Raw genomic sequence first — 18,404 nt, 5'->3', positions numbered from 1 at the left:
TTGAGCAATTTTCTGTTACCCAGAAAGTGGTTGTATTTATATGACTACCCTATTTAGGGTCTCAGCCTGCGGCTAAAGAAATTATTATTTTGTTTTTTTTGCTGATTTTAAATTTAGGTCAATGTTTTGTGTTTTATAAAAAAAATATCAAAAATGTGAGAAAAATGTTAAAAAAAAATTAGCAATATTCTAAATTTGAATGATTATCCCTTTAATCCAGATGGTCATACCACAGAAAACCATGAATAAATAACATTTCCCACATGTCGGCTTTACATCAGCACCATTAGTAAAATGTTATTTTATTTTGTTAGCATTTTAGGAGGTTTAAAAATGCAGCAGCAATTTTTCATTTTTTTCAAGGAAATTTACAAAATTTATTTTTTTAGGGACTTTTCCATGTTTGAAGTGACTTTAGGGGTCTCATATATTGGGAAACCCCCAAACGTGATACCATTTTAAAAACCGCACCCCTAGACATATTGAAAACTGCTATCAGGTAGTTTATTAACCCTTCAGGTGCTTTACAGGAATTAATGCAGAGTGGTATGACAGAAATTAAAATGTGTATTTTTACCACCTAAATGCCTCTAACTTCTGAACAGATTACTACAGCCGTCAGACTGTAAGGCCGCTATTTGGACGTGAATTGCCAATCACAAACATCAGGACCACAAAATCATGATCTGAGGGCACCAATTGGGATAAAGGGGAAGCCCCCAAACTCTGTTAACCATTTATAATGATGTCATTATTGACAGCAGCATCTAAGGGGTTAAACAGATTTTGAAGGTGCAAATACTGATCGTAGCTGATACAGCAAGTTGTCAGCTTATAGTGGACAGCCGACAGCTGCAGGATTGTCCCCTGTATGGAGATGCTAGTCTCTTATATCGCAGGTCAGTTAAAAGACGTACTGGCTGTCATTAAGGGGTTAAGTTAATTTACCACCTGCGTAAGCGCTATTGAATGTTGTCATTATTTACTTTAGTTTAATCACCAGCAGCGTTAATTAGATAGCAATGAGCATGCCGAGCGTGTGTGTGTATGTATGTATGTATGTGTATATATATATATATATACACACACACACACACACACACACACACACACACACACACACACACACACACACACACACACACACACACACACACACACACACACACACACACACACACACACACACACACACACATATATATATATATATATATACATATACATATACATACACATATTATATACACATATTGCAGCGGACTATGTATAAATTTATTGTCACTGGCAATAATGTAACATGTGTCCTGAAGGCTGCAGGTTCGCACCCAGGTGTTAATATGTGTTTTCCTGGGACAAGTAGAATTCTGTCTCCAATCTCACCAGGGGTCTTGCTGGAAGCCGAGAAGAAAGGTAACACTTGACAGCTCCTAGCTCTTGGAAGGGAGATGTTAATTACGGCCTGATAGTATCTCTGGGAGAGCTGTTACACAAAGGATCTCAAGAGAAAATAATATATTTATTGGGGGGCGCGGCCATGGTCCAATCAAAAACCAAGCAATTAGAATATTAACCTGAGGGGCTGGCCTAGAAACCTGACCTCCAGACCAAAGCTATAAATTACGGCTGTATACAGACACACGTGTCCATATGTGAGGGCAGCCAACACTTTATTTTGTTTATTTTATACTGTTTTGCATAAGTTGTCTTTTTATCATATTTTTATACCTTTTCTTACTGTAAGCACTGAACCTTTTTTGTATAAAACTTTAACAAGTTGAACATTGAATGTTCTAAAAGAGTCCATAGCCTAAGGTGTGTGAGCCTTATGAGTGGTAGACATTACTAGTATTAATATTTCCGGGAGTCATCGCCCGTGTATTCGGTGAATGGTGGCAGCGTGTATGAGCGGGTGTGTGGCCTGGGTCGCTGTGTGATTTATGCTCCCATTACAGCATAGGACAGATGTTGAATGCTGGACTGAGAGAGATTAACCCTTGCAGGCACAACCCAAGTCACGTGCTGAGAGCGGGCACGTGACGAGTTAGTGGCAGCATGGAGTAGGGATCCGTGACACCCCCTCACCTACCCTGGACCATGATACTGAATATACAGTATTGTGGACCGACTGTTCATATACCCCCCTCATGCCTCAGGTGCTGATACATAGTACACAGTTTTGTGAACTGATGACTTTTTTCCTTCCAGATTTGCCCACTGGCTGGGAAGAGGCGTACACGTTTGAAGGTGCCCGATACTACATCAAGTAAGTTCTTTTTCTCATATTCTCCCGTCTTGGTGCCGCCTCCGCTGTAGTGCCAGCGTCTCTTCTGGGTGCGGCCTGTGTCTCCCTTCTGTACACTCCTCCTGTTCGTATCCTGGACACATTACGGTATTACAATTCCTGCAGAGGAGTAGCGCAACGACCCCAGAAGGGGAATGTAGCCGCAGACGATTGCCCTCCTGAGCCGGCCCTATTTTTTTTTTTTTTTCATGTCCTGGTCCTGCTGCAATATGGTCCATTCAGTGTCTAGTGATGAGGGGGGTGCTGTGTGTTGTATGGGGGGGTGTGCTATATGGGGAAGGGGGGGCTCTACATCGGAAGGAGAGGGGAGTATGCTATACGAGGAAGGGGGGCGCTGTATGGGGGGGGTGGTGAAGGGAGGCACTGTAAGGTTAAGGAGGTGGAGGGAGGCGCACTGTACGGGGAAGGAGGTTGAGGCCATGTTCACACTTTGCGGTGTGCTCTGCAGGTTTATCCCGCAGTGGAATTGATAAATCTGCAGGGCAAAACCGCTGCGGTTATCCCTGCAGATTTATCGCGGTTTGTTCCGCGGTTTCCGCTGCGGGATTACTCCTGTACTATTGATGCTGCATATGCAGCAATATGCAGCATCAATAGTAATGATTAAAATAATAAAAATTGGATATACTCACCCTCTGATGTCCGGATCTCCTGGGCGCTGCACCCGGCGCTCCGGTTCCAAAGATACTGTGCCGAGAAGGACCTTCGTGGTGTCATCACGGTCATGTGACCGCGGCGTCATCACGGTCATGTGACCGCGGCGTCATCACGGTCATGTGACCGCGACGTCACCGCAGGTCCTGCTCGCACAGCAAACCGAAGACCGGACGGCCGCGGGCAGCGCTGAGAGGTGAGTATAACATCATTTTTTATTTTAATTCTTTTTTTTTTTTTTACACTATTTATGGTTCCCAGGGCCTGGAGGAGAGTCTCCTCTCCTCCACCCCGGGTACCACCCGCACATTGAACCGCTTACTTCCCGCAACGTGGGCACAGCCCCATGCGGGAAGTAAGCGGTTCAATGCTTTCCTATGGGTGCAGAATCGCAGCGATTCTGCACAAAGAAGTGACATGCTGCGGGTTTTAAACCGCTGCGTTTCTGCGCGGTTTTTCCCGCAGCATGTGCACAGCGGTTTCCATAGGGTTTACATGTTAATGTAAACGCTATGGAAACTGCTGCGGACCCGCAGCATCAAAATCGCCGCGGATCCGCGGGAAAAACCGCAAAGTGTGAACGTGGCCTTAATGGGCTCTGTATGAGACGAGGAAGTCGCTGCTGTTAGGGGGTGTTTCACTCTGTCCCGCACACGAGCTCCTTCCCTCTCTGCGTCCCGCACACGAGCTCCTTCCCTCTCTGCGTCCCGCACACGAGCTCCTTCCCTCTCTGCGTCCCGCACACGAGCTCCTTCCCTCTCTGCGTCCCGCACACGAGCTCCTTCCCTCTCTGCGTCCCGCACACGAGCTCCTTCCCTCTCTGCGTCCCGCACACGAGCTCCTTCCCTCTCTGCGTCCCGCACACGAGCTCCTTCCCTCTCTGCGTCCCGCACACGAGCTCCTTCCCTCTCTGCGTCCCGCACACGAGCTCCTTCCCTCTCTGCGTCCCGCACACGAGCTCCTTCCCTCTCTGCGTCCCGCACACGAGCTCCTTCCCTCTCTGCGTCCCGCACACGAGCTCCTTCCCTCTCTGCGTCCCGCACACGAGCTCCTTCCCTCTCTGCGTCCCGCACACGAGCTCCTTCCCTCTCTGCGTCCCGCACACGAGCTCCTTCCCTCTCTGCGTCCCGCACACGAGCTCCTTCCCTCTCTGCGTCCCGCACACGAGCTCCTTCCCTCTCTGCGTCCCGCACACGAGCTCCTTCCCTCTCTGCGTCCCGCACACGAGCTCCTTCCCTCTCTGCGTCCCGCACACGAGCTCCTTCCCTCTCTGCGTCCCGCACACGAGCTCCTTCCCTCTCTGCGTGAGTCACTAATCCATCTCAGACAGATGTCTGTCCAGCCTCTGTGTGAAGACTTCCATTGAAGGAGAACTCGCCACCTCTGGTCGCAGCCTGTTCCACTCATTGATCACCCTAACTGTTACCCATGTAAAATCTAATCTGTGTCTCCTCCCATTCAGTTTCATCCCATTGCTTCTAGTCTTTCCTTGTGCAAATGAGAATAGAGATGATGCTTCTACAATGTGACCCCTTCAGATATTTGTAGACCGCTATTAAGTCTCCTCTGTCTTCTTTTTTGCAGCGAAACATTCCCAAATCCTGTAACCGTTCCTCATAGGACATGGTTTGCAGACCGGTCACCATTCTGGTCGCTCTTCTCTGAACTTGCTCCAGTTTGTTGATGTTTTTTTTAAAATGTGGTGCCCAAAACTGGTCACAGTATTCCAGATGAGGTCTGACCAAAGAGGAGTAGAGGGCAATATTGACTTCACGTGATCTAGACTATGTGCTTCTCTTAACAGAGAAGGGGCGGTGCTGTATGGTGTTGGGCGGTGCTGTATGGAGGTTGGCGTGGCGCCCTATACGAGGAAGGGTATCGCTGTATACAGTGCAGCGCGTGGCTCTTATGACATCTGCACAGTGTCCTAGCTCTCACCGGCAGTCATTGGGGCTTCATAAGAAGCATCTATCTGCGGTGACTCCTCTGCACTCGACATTCTGTCCGGAGTCCTAATGGTTATATAGAATTGCCTCTGCTGCCTAGCGGTGCTCTATATTTGAGAAAGTCCTCATGATGTTGCGTCTTGTAGTGAGATGGCCGCCTCCACTCCGGTGTCGCGTCCTCTCATGGGGGACTGCTTCCTCTCCGGTGTCCTGCCCTGTGGGAGGGAGACAGTATCCTCCTGTGTCGCGTCTGATTATGGCGGGCTGCTTCCTCTCGTGTCGCGTTCTGTGCGAGGGAGACAGTATCCTCCTGTGTCGCGTCTGATTATGGCGGGCTGCTTCCTCTCGTGTCGCGTTCTGTGCGAGGGAGACAGTATCCTCCTGTGTCGCGTCTGATCATGGCGGGCTGCTTCCTCTCTGGTGTCGCGTTCTGTGCGAGGGAGACAGTATCCTCCTGTGTCGCATCCGATCATGGCGGGCTGCTTCCTCTCCGATGTTGCATCCTGTGGGAGGGAGACAGTATCCTCCTGTGTCGCGTCCGATCATGGCGGGCTGCTTCCTCTCTGGTGTCGCGTTCTGTGGGAGGGAGACAGTATCCTCTCCGATGTTGCATCCTGTGAGAAGGAGGCAGTATCCTCCTGTGTCGTGTCCGATCATGGCGGGCTGCTTCCTCTTTGGTATCGCGTTCTGTAGGAGGGAGACAGTATCCTCTCCGATGTTGTCCTGTGGGAGGGGGACAGTATCCTCTCCGATGTTGTCCTGTGGGAGGGGGACAGTATCCTCTCCGATGTTGCGTCCTGTGAGAGGCAGACAGTATCCTCCTGTGTCGTGTCCGATCATGGCGGGCTGCTTCCTCTTTGGTATCGCGTTCTGTAGGAGGGAGACAGTATCCTCTCCGATGTTGTCCTGTGGGAGGGGGACAGTATCCTCTCCGATGTTGCGTCCTGTGAGAGGCAGACAGTATCCTCCTGTGTCGCGTCCGATCATGGTGGGCTGCTTCCTCTCTGGTGTCTCGTTCTGTGGGAGGGAGACAGTATCCTCTCCGATGTTGTGTCCTGTGGGAGAGGGCTGCCTCCTCTCTGGTGTTGCGCCCAATAATCATGGGGGCAGCCTCTCCACTTCCATAGTCCCCGCGGTCTGCTCCTGGACTAAGGTGATGAGGGTCAGGATGCCGGTTTCTCCTGTTCTTCCGGTTTTCCGACACCTGGTTCCCTCTGTTTTCTGTGATCTCCTGGAGGGAGGAGGATGTGACTCATGGAGGCTTCAGCTCAAATCTTTGTTGAGTAATCTCGTCAGGTTACTGCATGTCGGATAAGCCGGAGTGGGGCGAGGACGGAGATCTGCCAGATCTCTGCTCTGAGCTCTGATTCCTGTGTCCCGAGTCCATGGTTAAAATTCTGCTACTCCCATCGTCCTGCTCCGCGGGGCCCGTCCTCTTCCCATCGTAATGTTCCGCATGGCGCGCATTGGTGTTTTCCCTCTCAGGGGTGGGGGGCGTGGTGTCTTCCCTCTCAGCGGTGGAGGATGCAGTGTCTTCACTCTCGGGGGGGGGGGGGGTGCGCAGTGTCATCCCTCTCGGGGGTGGGGGGCGTGGTGTCTTCCCTCTCGGGGGTGGGGGAGCGCAGTGTCTTCCCAGTCGGGGGGGGCACAGTGTCATCCCTCTCGGGGGTGGGGGGGGCGTGGTGTCTTACCTCTCGGGGGTGGTGTCTTACCTCTCGGGGGTGGTGTCTTACCTCTCGGGGGTGGTGTCTTACCTCTCGGGGGTGGTGTCTTACCTCTCGGGGGTGGTGTCTTACCTCTCGGGGGTGGTGTCTTACCTCTCGGGGGTGGTGTCTTCCCTCTCGGGGGTGGTGTCTTCCCTTTAGGGGGTGGGGGAGCGCAGTGTCTTTCCAGTCGGGGGGGAGGGCGCGGTGTCTTCCCTCTCGGGGGGGGGGGGAGGGCGCGGTGTCTTCCCTCTCGGGGGGGGGGGGGGGGGAGGGCGCGGTGTCTTCCCTCTCGGGGGGGGGGGGGAGGGCGCGGTGTCTTCCCTCTCGGGGGGGGGGAGGGAGGGCGCGGCGTCTTCCCTCTCGGGGGGGAGGGCGCGGTGTCTTCCCTCTCGGGGGGGGGGGGGGCGTGGTGTCTTCCCTCTCGGGGGGGGGGGGGCGTGGTGTCTTCCCTCTCGGGGGGGGGCGTGGTGTCTTCCCTCTCGGGGGGGGGGGGGGCGCGGTGTCTTCCCTCTCGGGGGGGGGGGGAGGCGTGGTGTCTTCCCTCTCGGGGGGGGGGGAGGCGTGGTGTCTTCCCTCTCGGGGGGGGGGAGGCGTGGTGTCTTCCCTCTCAGGGGTGGGGGAGCGCGGTGTCTTCCCTCTCAGGGGTGGGGGAGCGCAGTGTCATCCCTCTCGGGGGTGGGGGAACGCAGTGTCTTCCCAGTCGGGGGGGGGGGGGGGGGAGGGCACAGTGTCATCCCTCTCGGGGGTGGGGGAACGCAGTGTCTTCCCAGTCGGGGGGGGGGGGGAGGGCACAGTGTCATCCCTCTCGGGGGTGGGGGAACGCAGTGTCTTCCCAGTCGGGGGGGGTGGGGTGGGGAGGGCACAGTGTCTTCCCTCTCGGGGGTGGGGGAGCGCAGTGTCTTCCCAGTCGGGGGGGAGGGCGCGGTGTCTTCCCTCTCGAGGGGGGGGGGAGGGCGCGGTGTCTTCCCTCTCGGGGGGGGGGGGGGGAGGGCGCGGTGCCTTCCCTCTCGGGGGGGGGGAGGGCGAGGTGTCATCCCTCTCGGGGGGGGAGGGCGAGGGCGCGGTGCCTTCCCTCTCGGGGGGGGGGGGGGCGAGGTGTCTTCCCTCTCGAGGGGGGGGGAGGGCGCGGTGTCTTCCCTCTCGGGGGGGGGGGAGGGCGCGGTGTCTTCCCTCTCGGGGGGAGGGGAGGAGGGCGCGGTGTCTTCCCTCTCGGGAGGGGGGGAGGGGGCGCGGTGTCTTCCCTCTCGGGGGCGGTGTCTTCCCTCGGGGGTGGGCGGGCGCGGTTTCTTCCCTCGGGGGGGGAGGGGGAGGGCGCGGTGTCTTCCCTCTCGGGGGGGGGGGGGAGGGCGCGGTGTCTTCCCTCTCGGGGGGGGGGGGGGGGGAGGGCGCGGTCTCCCCTCTCGGGGGGGGGGGGGAGGGGGCGCGGTGTCTTCCCTCTCGGGGGCGGTGTCTTCCCTCGGGGGTGGGCGGGCGCGGTGTCTTCCCTCGGGGGTGGGGGGGCGCGGTGTTTTGCCTCTCGAGGGTGGGGGGGCGCGGTGTCTTCCCTCTCGGGGAGGGGGGAGGGGGCGCGGTGTCTTCCCTCGGGGGTGGGCGGGCGCGGTGTCTTCCCTCGGGGGTGGGGGGCGCGGTGTTTTGCCTCTCGAGGGTGGGGGGGCGCGGTGTCGTCCCCTTCCGGAGCTGCGCTCATATTTGGGATTCTGCTGTTTCTCCTGCTGACCCCATTCCCAGGCTCTGATGTGTCACACAGCTGACAGTTCGCAGGGTCCGCGTTCCCACCGGATGCGCCGTTTCCAGAAGTATCTTGCGATCCCTGCTCTGACGACAGCGTGCCTAATATATTTTCTTAAAGGAACTCTCCAGAAAACACTCTTCCTTGGGGGCGGGGACTCGAGGGTCGGGACATGGGTGATGACCTGCTAACTAATTCATCTTCCTCCGGTCTGATCATCACGAGCATCGGTTTTTGTAGTTCATTTAACCTCTCGTTCTGGCTGAGCTTCTCCCCAACCTGTGGCTGCAGGAAGTGAAGATAAATCCGAGGTGAGGGATGTGATTACTGGGAACTCGCTGTGTCCTCCCTGCTGTCACCATGGTGATAAATGACCACAACGTCACTAACCAGGACCACTGTGTATAAATGGTGCAAAACTTGTCCGTGTAAGGTCATAACTGTCCACATCTGTCAATAATCAGGTGTTAATATATACAGGGAGCTCCCCCTAGTGGTGACTGCAGACAAAATCTTATCATGTATCTCTGTATACAGGGAGCTCCCCCTAGTGGTGACTGCAGACAGGATCTTATCATGTATCTCTGTATACAGGGAGCTCCCCCTAGTGGTGGCTGCAGACAGGATCTTATCATGTATCTCTGTATACAGGGAGCTCCCCCTAGTGGTGACTGCAGACAAAATCTTATCATGTATCTCTGTATACAGGGAGCTCCCCCTAGTGGTCACTGCAGACAGGATCTTATCATGTATCTCTGTATACAGGGAGCTCCCCCTAGTGGTGACTGCAGACAAAATCTTATCATGTATCTCTGTATACAGGGAGCTCCCCCTAGTGGTGACTGCAGACAGGATCTTATCATGTATCTGTATACAGGGAGCTCCCCCTAGTGGTGACTGCAGACAAAATCTTATCATGTATCTCTGTATACAGGGAGCTCCCCCTAGTGGTCACTGCAGACAGGATCTTATCATGTATCTCTGTATACAGGGAGCTCCCCCTAGTGGTGGCTGCAGACAGGATCTTATCATGTATCTCTGTATACAGGGAGCTCCCCCTAGTGGTGGCTGCAGACAGAATCTTATCATGTATCTCTGTATACAGGGAGCTCCCCCTAGTGGTGGCTGCAGACAAGATCTTATCATGTATCTGTATACAGGGAGCTCCCCCTAGTGGTGACTGCAGACAGGATCTTATCATGTATCTCTGTATACAGGGAGCTCCCTCTAGTGGTGGCTGCAGACAGGATCTTATCATGTATCTCTGTATACAGGGAGCTCCCCCTAGTGGTGACTGCAGACAGGATCTTATCATGTATCTCTGTATACAGGGAGCTCCCTCTAGTGCTGGCTGCAGACAGGATCTTATCATGTATCTCTGTATACAGGGAGCTCCCCCTAGTGGTGGCTGCAGACAGAATCTTATCATGTATCTCTGTATACAGGGAGCTCCCCCTAGTGGTGGCTGCAGACAAGATCTTATCATGTATCTGTATACAGGGAGCTCCCCCTAGTGGTGACTGCAGACAGGATCTTATCATGTATCTCTGTATACAGGGAGCTCCCTCTAGTGGTGGCTGCAGACAGGATCTTATCATGTATCTCTGTATACAGGGAGCTCCCCCTAGTGGTGGCTGCAGACAAGATCTTATCATGTATCTGTATACAGGGAGCTCCCCCTAGTGGTGACTGCAGACAGGATCTTATCATGTATCTCTGTATACAGGGAGCTCCCTCTAGTGGTGGCTGCAGACAGGATCTTATCATGTATCTCTGTATACAGGGAGCTCCCCCTAGTGGTGGCTGCAGACAGGATCTTATCATGTATCTCTGTATACAGGGAGCTCCTCCTAGTGGTGGCTGCAGACAGGATCTTATCATGTATCTCTGTATACAGGGAGCTCCCCCTAGTGGTGGCTGCAGATAGGATCTTATCATGTATCTCTGTATACAGGGAGCTCCCCCTAGTGGTGGCTGCAGACAGGATCTTATCATGTATCTCTGTATACAGGGAGCTCCCTCTAGTGGTGGCTGCAGATAGGATCTTATCATGTATCTCTGTATACAGGGAGCTCCCCCTAGTGGTGGCTGCAGACAGGATCTTATCATGAATCTCTGTATACAGGGAGCTCCCCCTAGTGGAGGCTGCAGACATGATCTTATCATGTATCTCTGTATACAGGGAGCTCCCCCTAGTGGTGGCTGCAGACATGATCTTATCATGTATCTCTGTATACAGGGAGCTCCCCCTAGTGGTGGCTGCAGACAGGATCTTATCATGTATCTCTGTATACAGGGAGCTCCCCCTAGTGGTGGCTGCAGACAGGATCTTATCATGTATCTCTGTATACAGGGAGCTCCCCCTAGTGGTGGCCGCAGACAGGATCTTATCATGTATCTCTGTATACAGGGAGCTCCCCCTAGTGGTGGCTGCAGACAGGATCTTATGTATCTCTGTATACAGGGAGCTCCCCCTAGTGGTGGCTGCAGACAGGATGTTATCATGTATCTCTGCATACAGGGAGCTCCCCCTAGTGGTGACTGCAGACAGGATCTTATCATGTACCTCTGTATACAGGGAGCTCCCCCTAGTGGTGGCTGCAGACAGGATCTTATCATGTATCTCTGTATACAGGGAGCTCCCCCTAGTGGTGGCTGCAGACAGGATCTTATCATGTATCTCTGCATACAGGGAGCTCCCCCTAGTGGTGGCTGCAGACAGGATCTTATCATGAATCTCTGTATACAGGGAGCTCCCCCTAGTGGTGGGCTGCAGACAGGATCTTATCATGTATCTCTGTATACAGGGAGCTCCCCCTAGTGGTGTCTACAGACAGGATCTTATCATGTATCTCTGTATACAGGGAGCTCCCCCTAGTGGTGGCTGCAGACAGGATCTTATCATGTATCTCTGTATACAGGGAGCTCCCCCTAGTGGTGGCTGCAGACAGGATCTTATCATGTATCTCTGTATACAGGGAGCTCCCCCTAGTGGTGGCTGCAGACAGGATCTTATCATGTATCAAAGTATACAGGGAGCTCCCCCTAGTGGTGACTGCAGACAGGATCTTATGCATCTCTGTATACAGGGAGCTCCCCCTAGTGGTGGCTGCAGACAGGATCTTATCATGAATCTCTGTATACAGGGAGCTCCCCCTAGTGGTGGCTGCAGACAGGATCTTATCATGTATCTCTGTATACAGGGAGCTCCCCCTAGTGGTGGCTGCAGACAGGATCTTATCATGTATCTCTGTATACAGGGAGCTCCCCCTAGTGGTGGCTGCAGACAGGATCTTATCATGTATCTCTGTATACAGGGAGCTCCCCCTAGTGGTGGCTGCAGACAGGATCTTATCATGTATCTCTGTATACAGGGAGCTCCCCCTAGTGGTGGCTGCAGACAGGATCTTATCATGAATCTCTGTATACAGGGAGCTCCCCCTAGTGGAGGCTGCAGACATGATCTTATCATGTATCTCTGTATACAGGGAGCTCCCCCTAGTGGTGACTGCAGACAGGATCTTATCATGTATCTCTGTATACAGGGAGCTCCCCCTAGTAGTGGCTGCAGACAGGATCTTATCATGTATCTCTATATACAGGGAGCTCCCCCTAGTGGTGGCTGCAGACAGGATCTTATCATGTATCTCTGTATACAGGGAGCTCCCGCTAGTGGTGGTTGCAGACAGGATCTTATCATGTATCTCCGTATACAGGGAGCTCCCCCTAGTGGTGACTGCAGGCAGAATCTTATCATGTATCTCTGTATACAGGGAGCTCCCCCTAGTGGTGGTTGCAGACAGGATCTTATTGTGTATCTCTGTATACAGGGAGCTCCCCCTAGTGGTGACTGCAGACAGGATCTTATCATGTATCTCTGTATACAGGGAGCTCCCCCTAGTGGTGGCTGCAAACAGGATCTTATGTATTTCTGTATGGTTCGGCTTGATGTACGGCAGTCTATTGTGTTGGATTGGTGCAGGATGAAAGGTTGCGGTACTTTTTGAATGCTGGGGTCTCTGTACCTCTGGGGGCTTTGTCCTTGGCTTGGTTCTGTGGTGTGAAAGTCCTCGCAGTTTTGTATTGATTTGCTAATTCCTGCCTGATTTCGTGCAATCAGCCTGGTTAGTGGTCGTCGGCCGCGGCGCTTTCATGGTATTAGTGTTTGCAGCGCTGTAATGAGACGTACAATGCATTCAGACTATTAATGTGCCTCCGGTCGGGGAGGACAGTGAAGGACAGCGGCTCCTCTCCTATAACCTCCCCCTGAGCGGCCGCTCGGATGTATACAGTCATAGTCATCGCATGCAGACTCGGTTCACTGGACCACTCTTCCACAATCCATTGTCACCCTGGTGGGTGTGTAGTCTGCGGCCCCTCTTTCCTTAGTCCCCTGCCGCCCTTCTCCCTGGTGGGTGTGTAGTCTGCGGCCCCTCTTTCCTTAGTCTCCTGCCGCCCTTCTCCCTGGTGGGTGTGTAGTCTGCGGCCCCCTCTTTTCCTTAGTCCCCTGCCGTCCTTCTCCCTGGTGGGTGTGTAGTCTGCGGCCCCTCTTTCCTTAGTCTCCTGCCGCCCTTCTCCCTGGTGGGTGTGTAGTCTGCGGCCCCCTCTTTCCTTAGTCCCCTGCCGTCCTTCTCCCTGGTGGGTGTGTAGTCTGCGGCCTCTCTTTCCTTAGTCCTCTGCCGTCCTCCTCTCTGGTGGGTGTGTAGTCTGCGGCCCCTCTTTCCTTAGTCCTCTGCCGCCCTTCTCCCTGGTGGGTGTGTAGTCTGCGGCCCCTCTTTCCTTAGTCCCCTGCCGCCCTTCTCCCTGGTGGGTGTGTAGTCTGCGGCCCCCTCTTTCCTTAGTCCCCTGCCGCCCTTCTCCCTGGTGGGTGTGTAATCTGCGGCCCCTCTTTCCTTAGTCCTCTGCCGTCCTCCTCCCTGGTGAGTGTGTAGTCTGCGGCCCCTCTTTCCTTAGTCCCCTGCCGCCCTTCTCCCTGGTGGTTATATAGTCTGCGGCCCCTCTTTCCTTAGTCCCCTGCCGCCCTTCTCCCTGGTGGGTGTGTAGTCTGCGGCCCCTCTTTCCTTAGTCCCCTGCCGCCCTTCTCCCTGGTCGGTGTGTAGTCAGCGGCCCCTCTTTCCTTAGTATCCTGCCGCCCTTCTCCCTGGTCGGTGTGTAGTCAGCGGCCCCTCTTTCCTTAGTATCCTGCCGCCCTTCTTCCTGGTGGGTGTGTAGTCTGCGGCCCCTCTTTCCTTAGTCCCCTGCCACCCTTCTCTCTGGTGGGTGTGTAGTCTGCGGCCCCTCTTTCCTTAGTCCCCTGCCGCCCTTCTCCCTGGTGGGTGTGTAGTCTGCGGCCCCTCTTTCCTTAGTCCCCTGCCGTCCTTCTTCCTGGTGGGTGTGTAGTCTGCGGCCCCCTCTTTCCTTAGTCCCCTGCCGTCCTTCTCCCTGGTGGGTGTGTAGTCTGCGGCCCCCTCTTTCCTTAGTCCCCTGCCTCCCTTCTCCCTGGTGGGTGTGTAGTCTGCGGCCCCTCTTTCCTTAGTCCCCTGCCACCCTTCTTCCTGGTGGGTGTGTAGTCTGCGGCCCCTCTTTCCTTAGTCCCCTGCCGCCCTTCTCCCTGGTGGGTGTGTAGTCTGCGGCCCCTCTTTCCTTAGTCCCCTGCCGTCCTTCTCTCTGGTGGGTGTGTAGTCTGCGGCCCCTCTTTCCTTAGTCCCCTGCCGTCCTTCTCCCTGGTGGGTGTGTAGTCTGCGGCTCCTCTTTCCTTAGTATCCTGCCGCCCTTCTCCCTGGTGGGTGTGTAGACTGCGGCCCCTCTTTCCTTAGTCCCCTGCCGCCCTTCTCCCTGGTGGGTGTGTAGTCTGCGGCCCCTCTTTCCTTAGTCCCCTGCCACCCTTCTCCTTGGTGGGTGTGTAGTCTGCGGCCCCTCTTTCCTTAGTCCCCTGCCACCCTTCTCCTTGGTGGGTGTGTAGTCTGCGGACCCTCTTTCCTTAGTCCCCTGCCGCCCTTCTCCCTGGTGGGTGTGTAGTCTGCGGACCCTCTTTCCTTAGTCCCCTGCCGCCCTTCTCCCTGGTGGGTGTGTAGTCTGCGGCCCCTCTTTCCTTAGTCCTCTGCCGCCCTTCTCCTTGGTGGGTGTGTAGTCTGCGGCCCCTCTTTCCTTAGTCCCCTGCCGTCCTCCTCCCTGGTGGGTGTGTAGTCTGCGGCCCCTCTTTCCTTAGTCCCCTGCCGCCCTTCTCCCTGGTGGGTGTGTAGTCTGCGGCCCCTCTTTCCTTAGTCCCCTGCCGTCCTTCTCCCTGGTGGGTGTGTAGTCTGCGGCCCCCTCTTTCCTTAGTCCCCTGCCGCCCTTCTCCCTGGTGGGTGTGTAGTCTGCGGGCCCTCTTTCCTTAGTCCCCTGCCGTCCTTCTCCCTGGTGGGTGTGTAGTCTGCGGCCCCTCTTTCCTTAGTCCCCTGCCGCCCTTCTCCCTGGTGGGTGTGTAGTCTGCGGCCCCTCTTTCCTTAGTCCCCTGCCGTCCTTCTCCCTGGTGGGTGTGTAGTCTGCGGCCCCTCTTTCCTTAGTCCCCTGCCGCCCTTCTCCCTGGTGGGTGTGTAGTCTGCGGCCCCCTCTTTCCTTAGTCCCCTGCCGTCCTTCTCCCTGGTCGGTGTGTAGTCTGCGGCCCCTCTTTCCTTAGTCCCCTGCCGCCCTTCTCCCTGGTGGGTGTGTAGTCTGCGGCCCCTCTTTCCTTAGTCCCCTGCCTCCCTTCTCCCTGGTGGGTGTGTAGTCTGCGGCCCCTCTTTCCTTAGTCCTCTGCCGCCCTTCTCCCTGGTGGGTGTGTAGTCTGCGGCCCCTCTTTCCTTAGTCCCCTGCCTCCCTTCTCCCTGGTGGGTGTGTAGTCTGCGGCCCCTCTTTCCTTAGTCCCCTGCCTCCCTTCTCCCTGGTGGGTGTGTAGTCTGCGGCCCCTCTTTCCTTAGTCCCCTGCCGCCCTTCTCCCTGGTGGGTGTGTAGTCTGCGGCCCCTCTTTCCTTAGTCCCCTGCCTCCCTTCTCCCTGGTGGGTGTGTAGTCTGCGGACCCTCTTTCCTTAGTCCCCTGCCGTCCTTCTCCCTGGTGGGTGTGTAGTCTGCGGACCCTCTTTCCTTAGTCCCCTGCCGCCCTTCTCCCTGGTGGGTGTGTAGTCTGCGGCCCCTCTTTCCTTAGTATCCTGCCGCCCTTCTCCCTGGTGGGTGTGTAGTCTGCGGCCCCTCTTTCCTTAGTCCCCTGCCGCCCTTCTCCCTGGTGGGTGTGTAGTCTGCGGCCCCCTCTTTCCTTAGTCCCCTGCCGCCCTTCTCCCTGGTGGGTGTGTAGTCTGCGGCCCCTCTTTCCTTAGTCCCCTGCCGCCCTTCTCCCTGGTGGGTGTGTAGTCTGCGGCCCCTCTTTCCTTAGTCCCCTGCCGCCCTTCTCCCTGGTGGGTGTGTAGTCTGCGGCCCCTCTTTCCTTAGTCCCCTGCCGTCCTTCTCCCTGGTGGGTGTGTAGTCTGCGGCCCCCTCTTTCCTTAGTCCCCTGCCGCCCTTCTCCCTGGTGGGTGTGTAGTCTGCGGCCCCTCTTTCCTTAGTCCCCTGCCGCCCTTCTCCCTGGTGGGTGTGTAGTCTGCGGCCCCCTCTTTCCTTAGTATCCTGCCGCCCTTCTCCCTGGTGGGTGTGTAGTCTGCGGCCCCTCTTTCCTTAGTCCCCTGCCGCCCTTCTCCCTGGTGGGTGTGTAGTCTGCGGCCCCTCTTTCCTTAGTCCCCTGCCGCCCTTCTTCCCTGGTGGGTGTGTAGTCTGCGGCCCCCTCTTTCCTTAGTCCCCTGCCGCCCTTCTCCCTGGTGGGTGTGTAGTCTGCGGCCCCTCTTTCCTTAGTCCTTTGCCGTCCTTCTCCCTGGTGGGTGTGTAGTCTGCGGCCCCTCTTTCCTTAGTCCTTTGCCGTCCTTCTCCCTGGTGGGTGTGTAGTCTGCGGCCCATCTTTCCTTAGTCCCCTGCCGCCCTTCTCCCTGGTGGTTATATAGTCTGCGGCCCCTCTTTCCTTAGTCCCCTGCCTCCCTTCTCCCTGGTGGGTGTGTAGTCTGCGGCCCCCTCTTTCCTTAGTCCCCTGCCGTCCTTCTCCCTGGTGGGTGTGTAGTCTGCGGCCCATCTTTCCTTAGTCCCCTGCCGCCCTTCTCCCTGGTGGGTGTGTAGTCTGCGGCCCCTCTTTCCTTAGTATCCTGCCGCCCTTCTCCCTGGTGGGTGTGTAGTCTGCGGCCCCCTCTTTCCTTAGTCCCCTGCCGCCCTTCTCCCTGGTGGGTGTGTAGTCTGCGGCCCCTCTTTCCTTAGTCCTTTGCCGTCCTTCTCCCTGGTGGGTGTGTAGTCTGCGGACCCTCTTTCCTTAGTATCCTGCCGCCCTTCTCCCTGGTGGGTGTGTAGTCTGTGGCCCCCTCTTTCCTTAGTCCCCTGCCGCCCTTCTCCCTGGTGGGTGTGTAGTCTGCGGCCCCCTCTTTCCTTAGTCCTCTGCCTCCCTTCTCCCTGGTGGGTGTGTAGTCTGCGGCCCCCTCTTTCCTTAGTCCCCTGCCGCCCTTCTTCCTGGTGGGTGTGTAGTCTGCGGCCCCCTCTTTCCTTAGTATCCTGCCGTCCTTCTCCCTGGTGGGTGTGTAGTCTGCGGCCCCTCTTTCCTTAGTCCTTTGCCGTCCTTCTCCCTGGTGGGTGTGTAGTCTGCGGCCCCTCTTTCCTTAGTATCCTGCCGCCCTTCTCCCTGGTGGGTGTGTAGTCTGCGGCCCCCTCTTTCCTTAGTCCCCTGCCGCCCTTCTCCCTGGTGGGTGTGTAGTCTGCGGCCCCTCTTTCCTTAGTATCCTGCCGCCCTTCTCCCTGGTGGGTGTGTAGTCTGCGGCCCCCTCTTTCCTTAGTCCCCTGCCGCCCTTCTCCCTGGTGGGTGTGTAGTCTGCGGCCCCTCTTTCCTTAGTATCCTGCCGCCCTTCTCCCTGGTGGGTGTGTAGTCTGCGGCCCCCTCTTTCCTTAGTCCCCTGCCGCCCTTCTCCCTGGTGGGTGTGTAGTCTGCGGCCCCTCTTTCCTTAGTATCCTGCCGCCCTTCTCCTTGGTGGGTGTGTAGTCTGCGGCCCATCTTTCCTTAGTCCTCTGCCGCCCTTCTCTCTGGTGGGTGTGTAGTCTGCGGCCCCTCTTTCCTTAGTCTCCTGCTGCCCTTCTCCCTGGTGGGTGTGTAGTCTGCGGCCCCCTCTTTCCTTAGTCCTCTGCCGCCCTTCTCCCTGGTGGGTGTGTAGTCTGCGGCCCCTCTTTCCTTAGTATCCTGCCGCCCTTCTCCCTGGTGGGTGTGTAGTCTGCGGCCCCTCTTTCCTTAGTCCCCTGCCGTCCTTCTCCCTGGTGGGTGTGTAGTCTGCGGCCCCTCTTTCCTTAGTCCCCTGCCGTCCTTCTCCCTGGTGGGTGTGTAGTCTGCGGCCCCTCTTTCCTTAGTCCCCTGCCGCCCTTCTCCCTGGTGGGTGTGTAGTCTGCGGCCCCTCTTTCCTTAGTCCCCTGCCGCCCTTCTCCCTGGTGGGTGTGTAGTCTGCGGCCCCTCTTTCCTTAGTCCTTTGCCGTCCTTCTCCCTGGTGGGTGTGTAGTCTGCGGCCCCTCTTTCCTTAGTCCTTTGCCGTCCTTCTCCCTGGTGGGTGTGTAGTCTGCGGCCCCTCTTTCCTTAGTCCCCTGCCGTCCTTCTCCTTGGTGGGTGTGTAGTCTGCGGACCCTCTTTCCTTAGTCCCCTGCCACCCTTCTCCTTGGTGGGTGTAGTCTGCGGCCCCTCTTTCCTTAGTCCCCTGCCGCCCTTCTCCCTGGTGGGTGTGTAGTCTGCGGCCCCTCTTTCCTTAGTCCCCTGCCACCCTTCTCCTTGGTGGGTGTGTAGTCTGCGGCCCCTCTTTCCTTAGTCCCCTGCCACCCTTCTCCCTGGTGGGTGTGTAGTCTGCGGCCCCTCTTTCCTTAGTCCCCTGCCACCCTTCTCCCTGGTGGGTGTGTAGTCTGCGGCCCCTCTTTCCTTAGTCCCCTGCCGCCCTTCTCCCTGGTGGGTGTGTAGTTTGCGGCCCCTCTTTCCTTAGTCTCCTGCCGCCCTTCTCCCTGGTGGGTGTGTAGTCTGCGGCCCCCTCTTTCCT

The 18,404-nt window shown here is 56.3% G+C and overlaps 1 protein-coding gene across 6 annotated transcripts in view; it reads left to right on the top strand.

Annotated features, from left to right (window-relative positions):
- Nucleotides 1-18,404, top strand: part of PLEKHA5 (pleckstrin homology domain containing A5) — a 189,823-nt gene that overhangs the window by 28,723 nt on the left and 142,696 nt on the right. For all 6 annotated transcript variants that reach the window (XR_013215985.1, XM_077267264.1, XM_077267260.1 and 3 more), the window contains exon 3: nucleotides 2,209-2,266. Coding sequence is in view for 5 of the 6 variants with exons in the window: in XM_077267264.1 (XP_077123379.1) it covers nucleotides 2,209-2,266 (58 nt within the window). In the remaining variant the exon portion in view is untranslated. The remainder of the gene's footprint in view (nucleotides 1-2,208; nucleotides 2,267-18,404) is intronic.

This window comes from Ranitomeya variabilis, chromosome 5 (assembly GCF_051348905.1).
Source record: "Ranitomeya variabilis isolate aRanVar5 chromosome 5, aRanVar5.hap1, whole genome shotgun sequence".
Taxonomy (NCBI): Eukaryota; Metazoa; Chordata; class Amphibia; order Anura; family Dendrobatidae; genus Ranitomeya; species Ranitomeya variabilis.
Note: the sequence above shows the minus strand (reverse complement) of the source record. Positions and strands in the feature narration are given on the sequence as shown.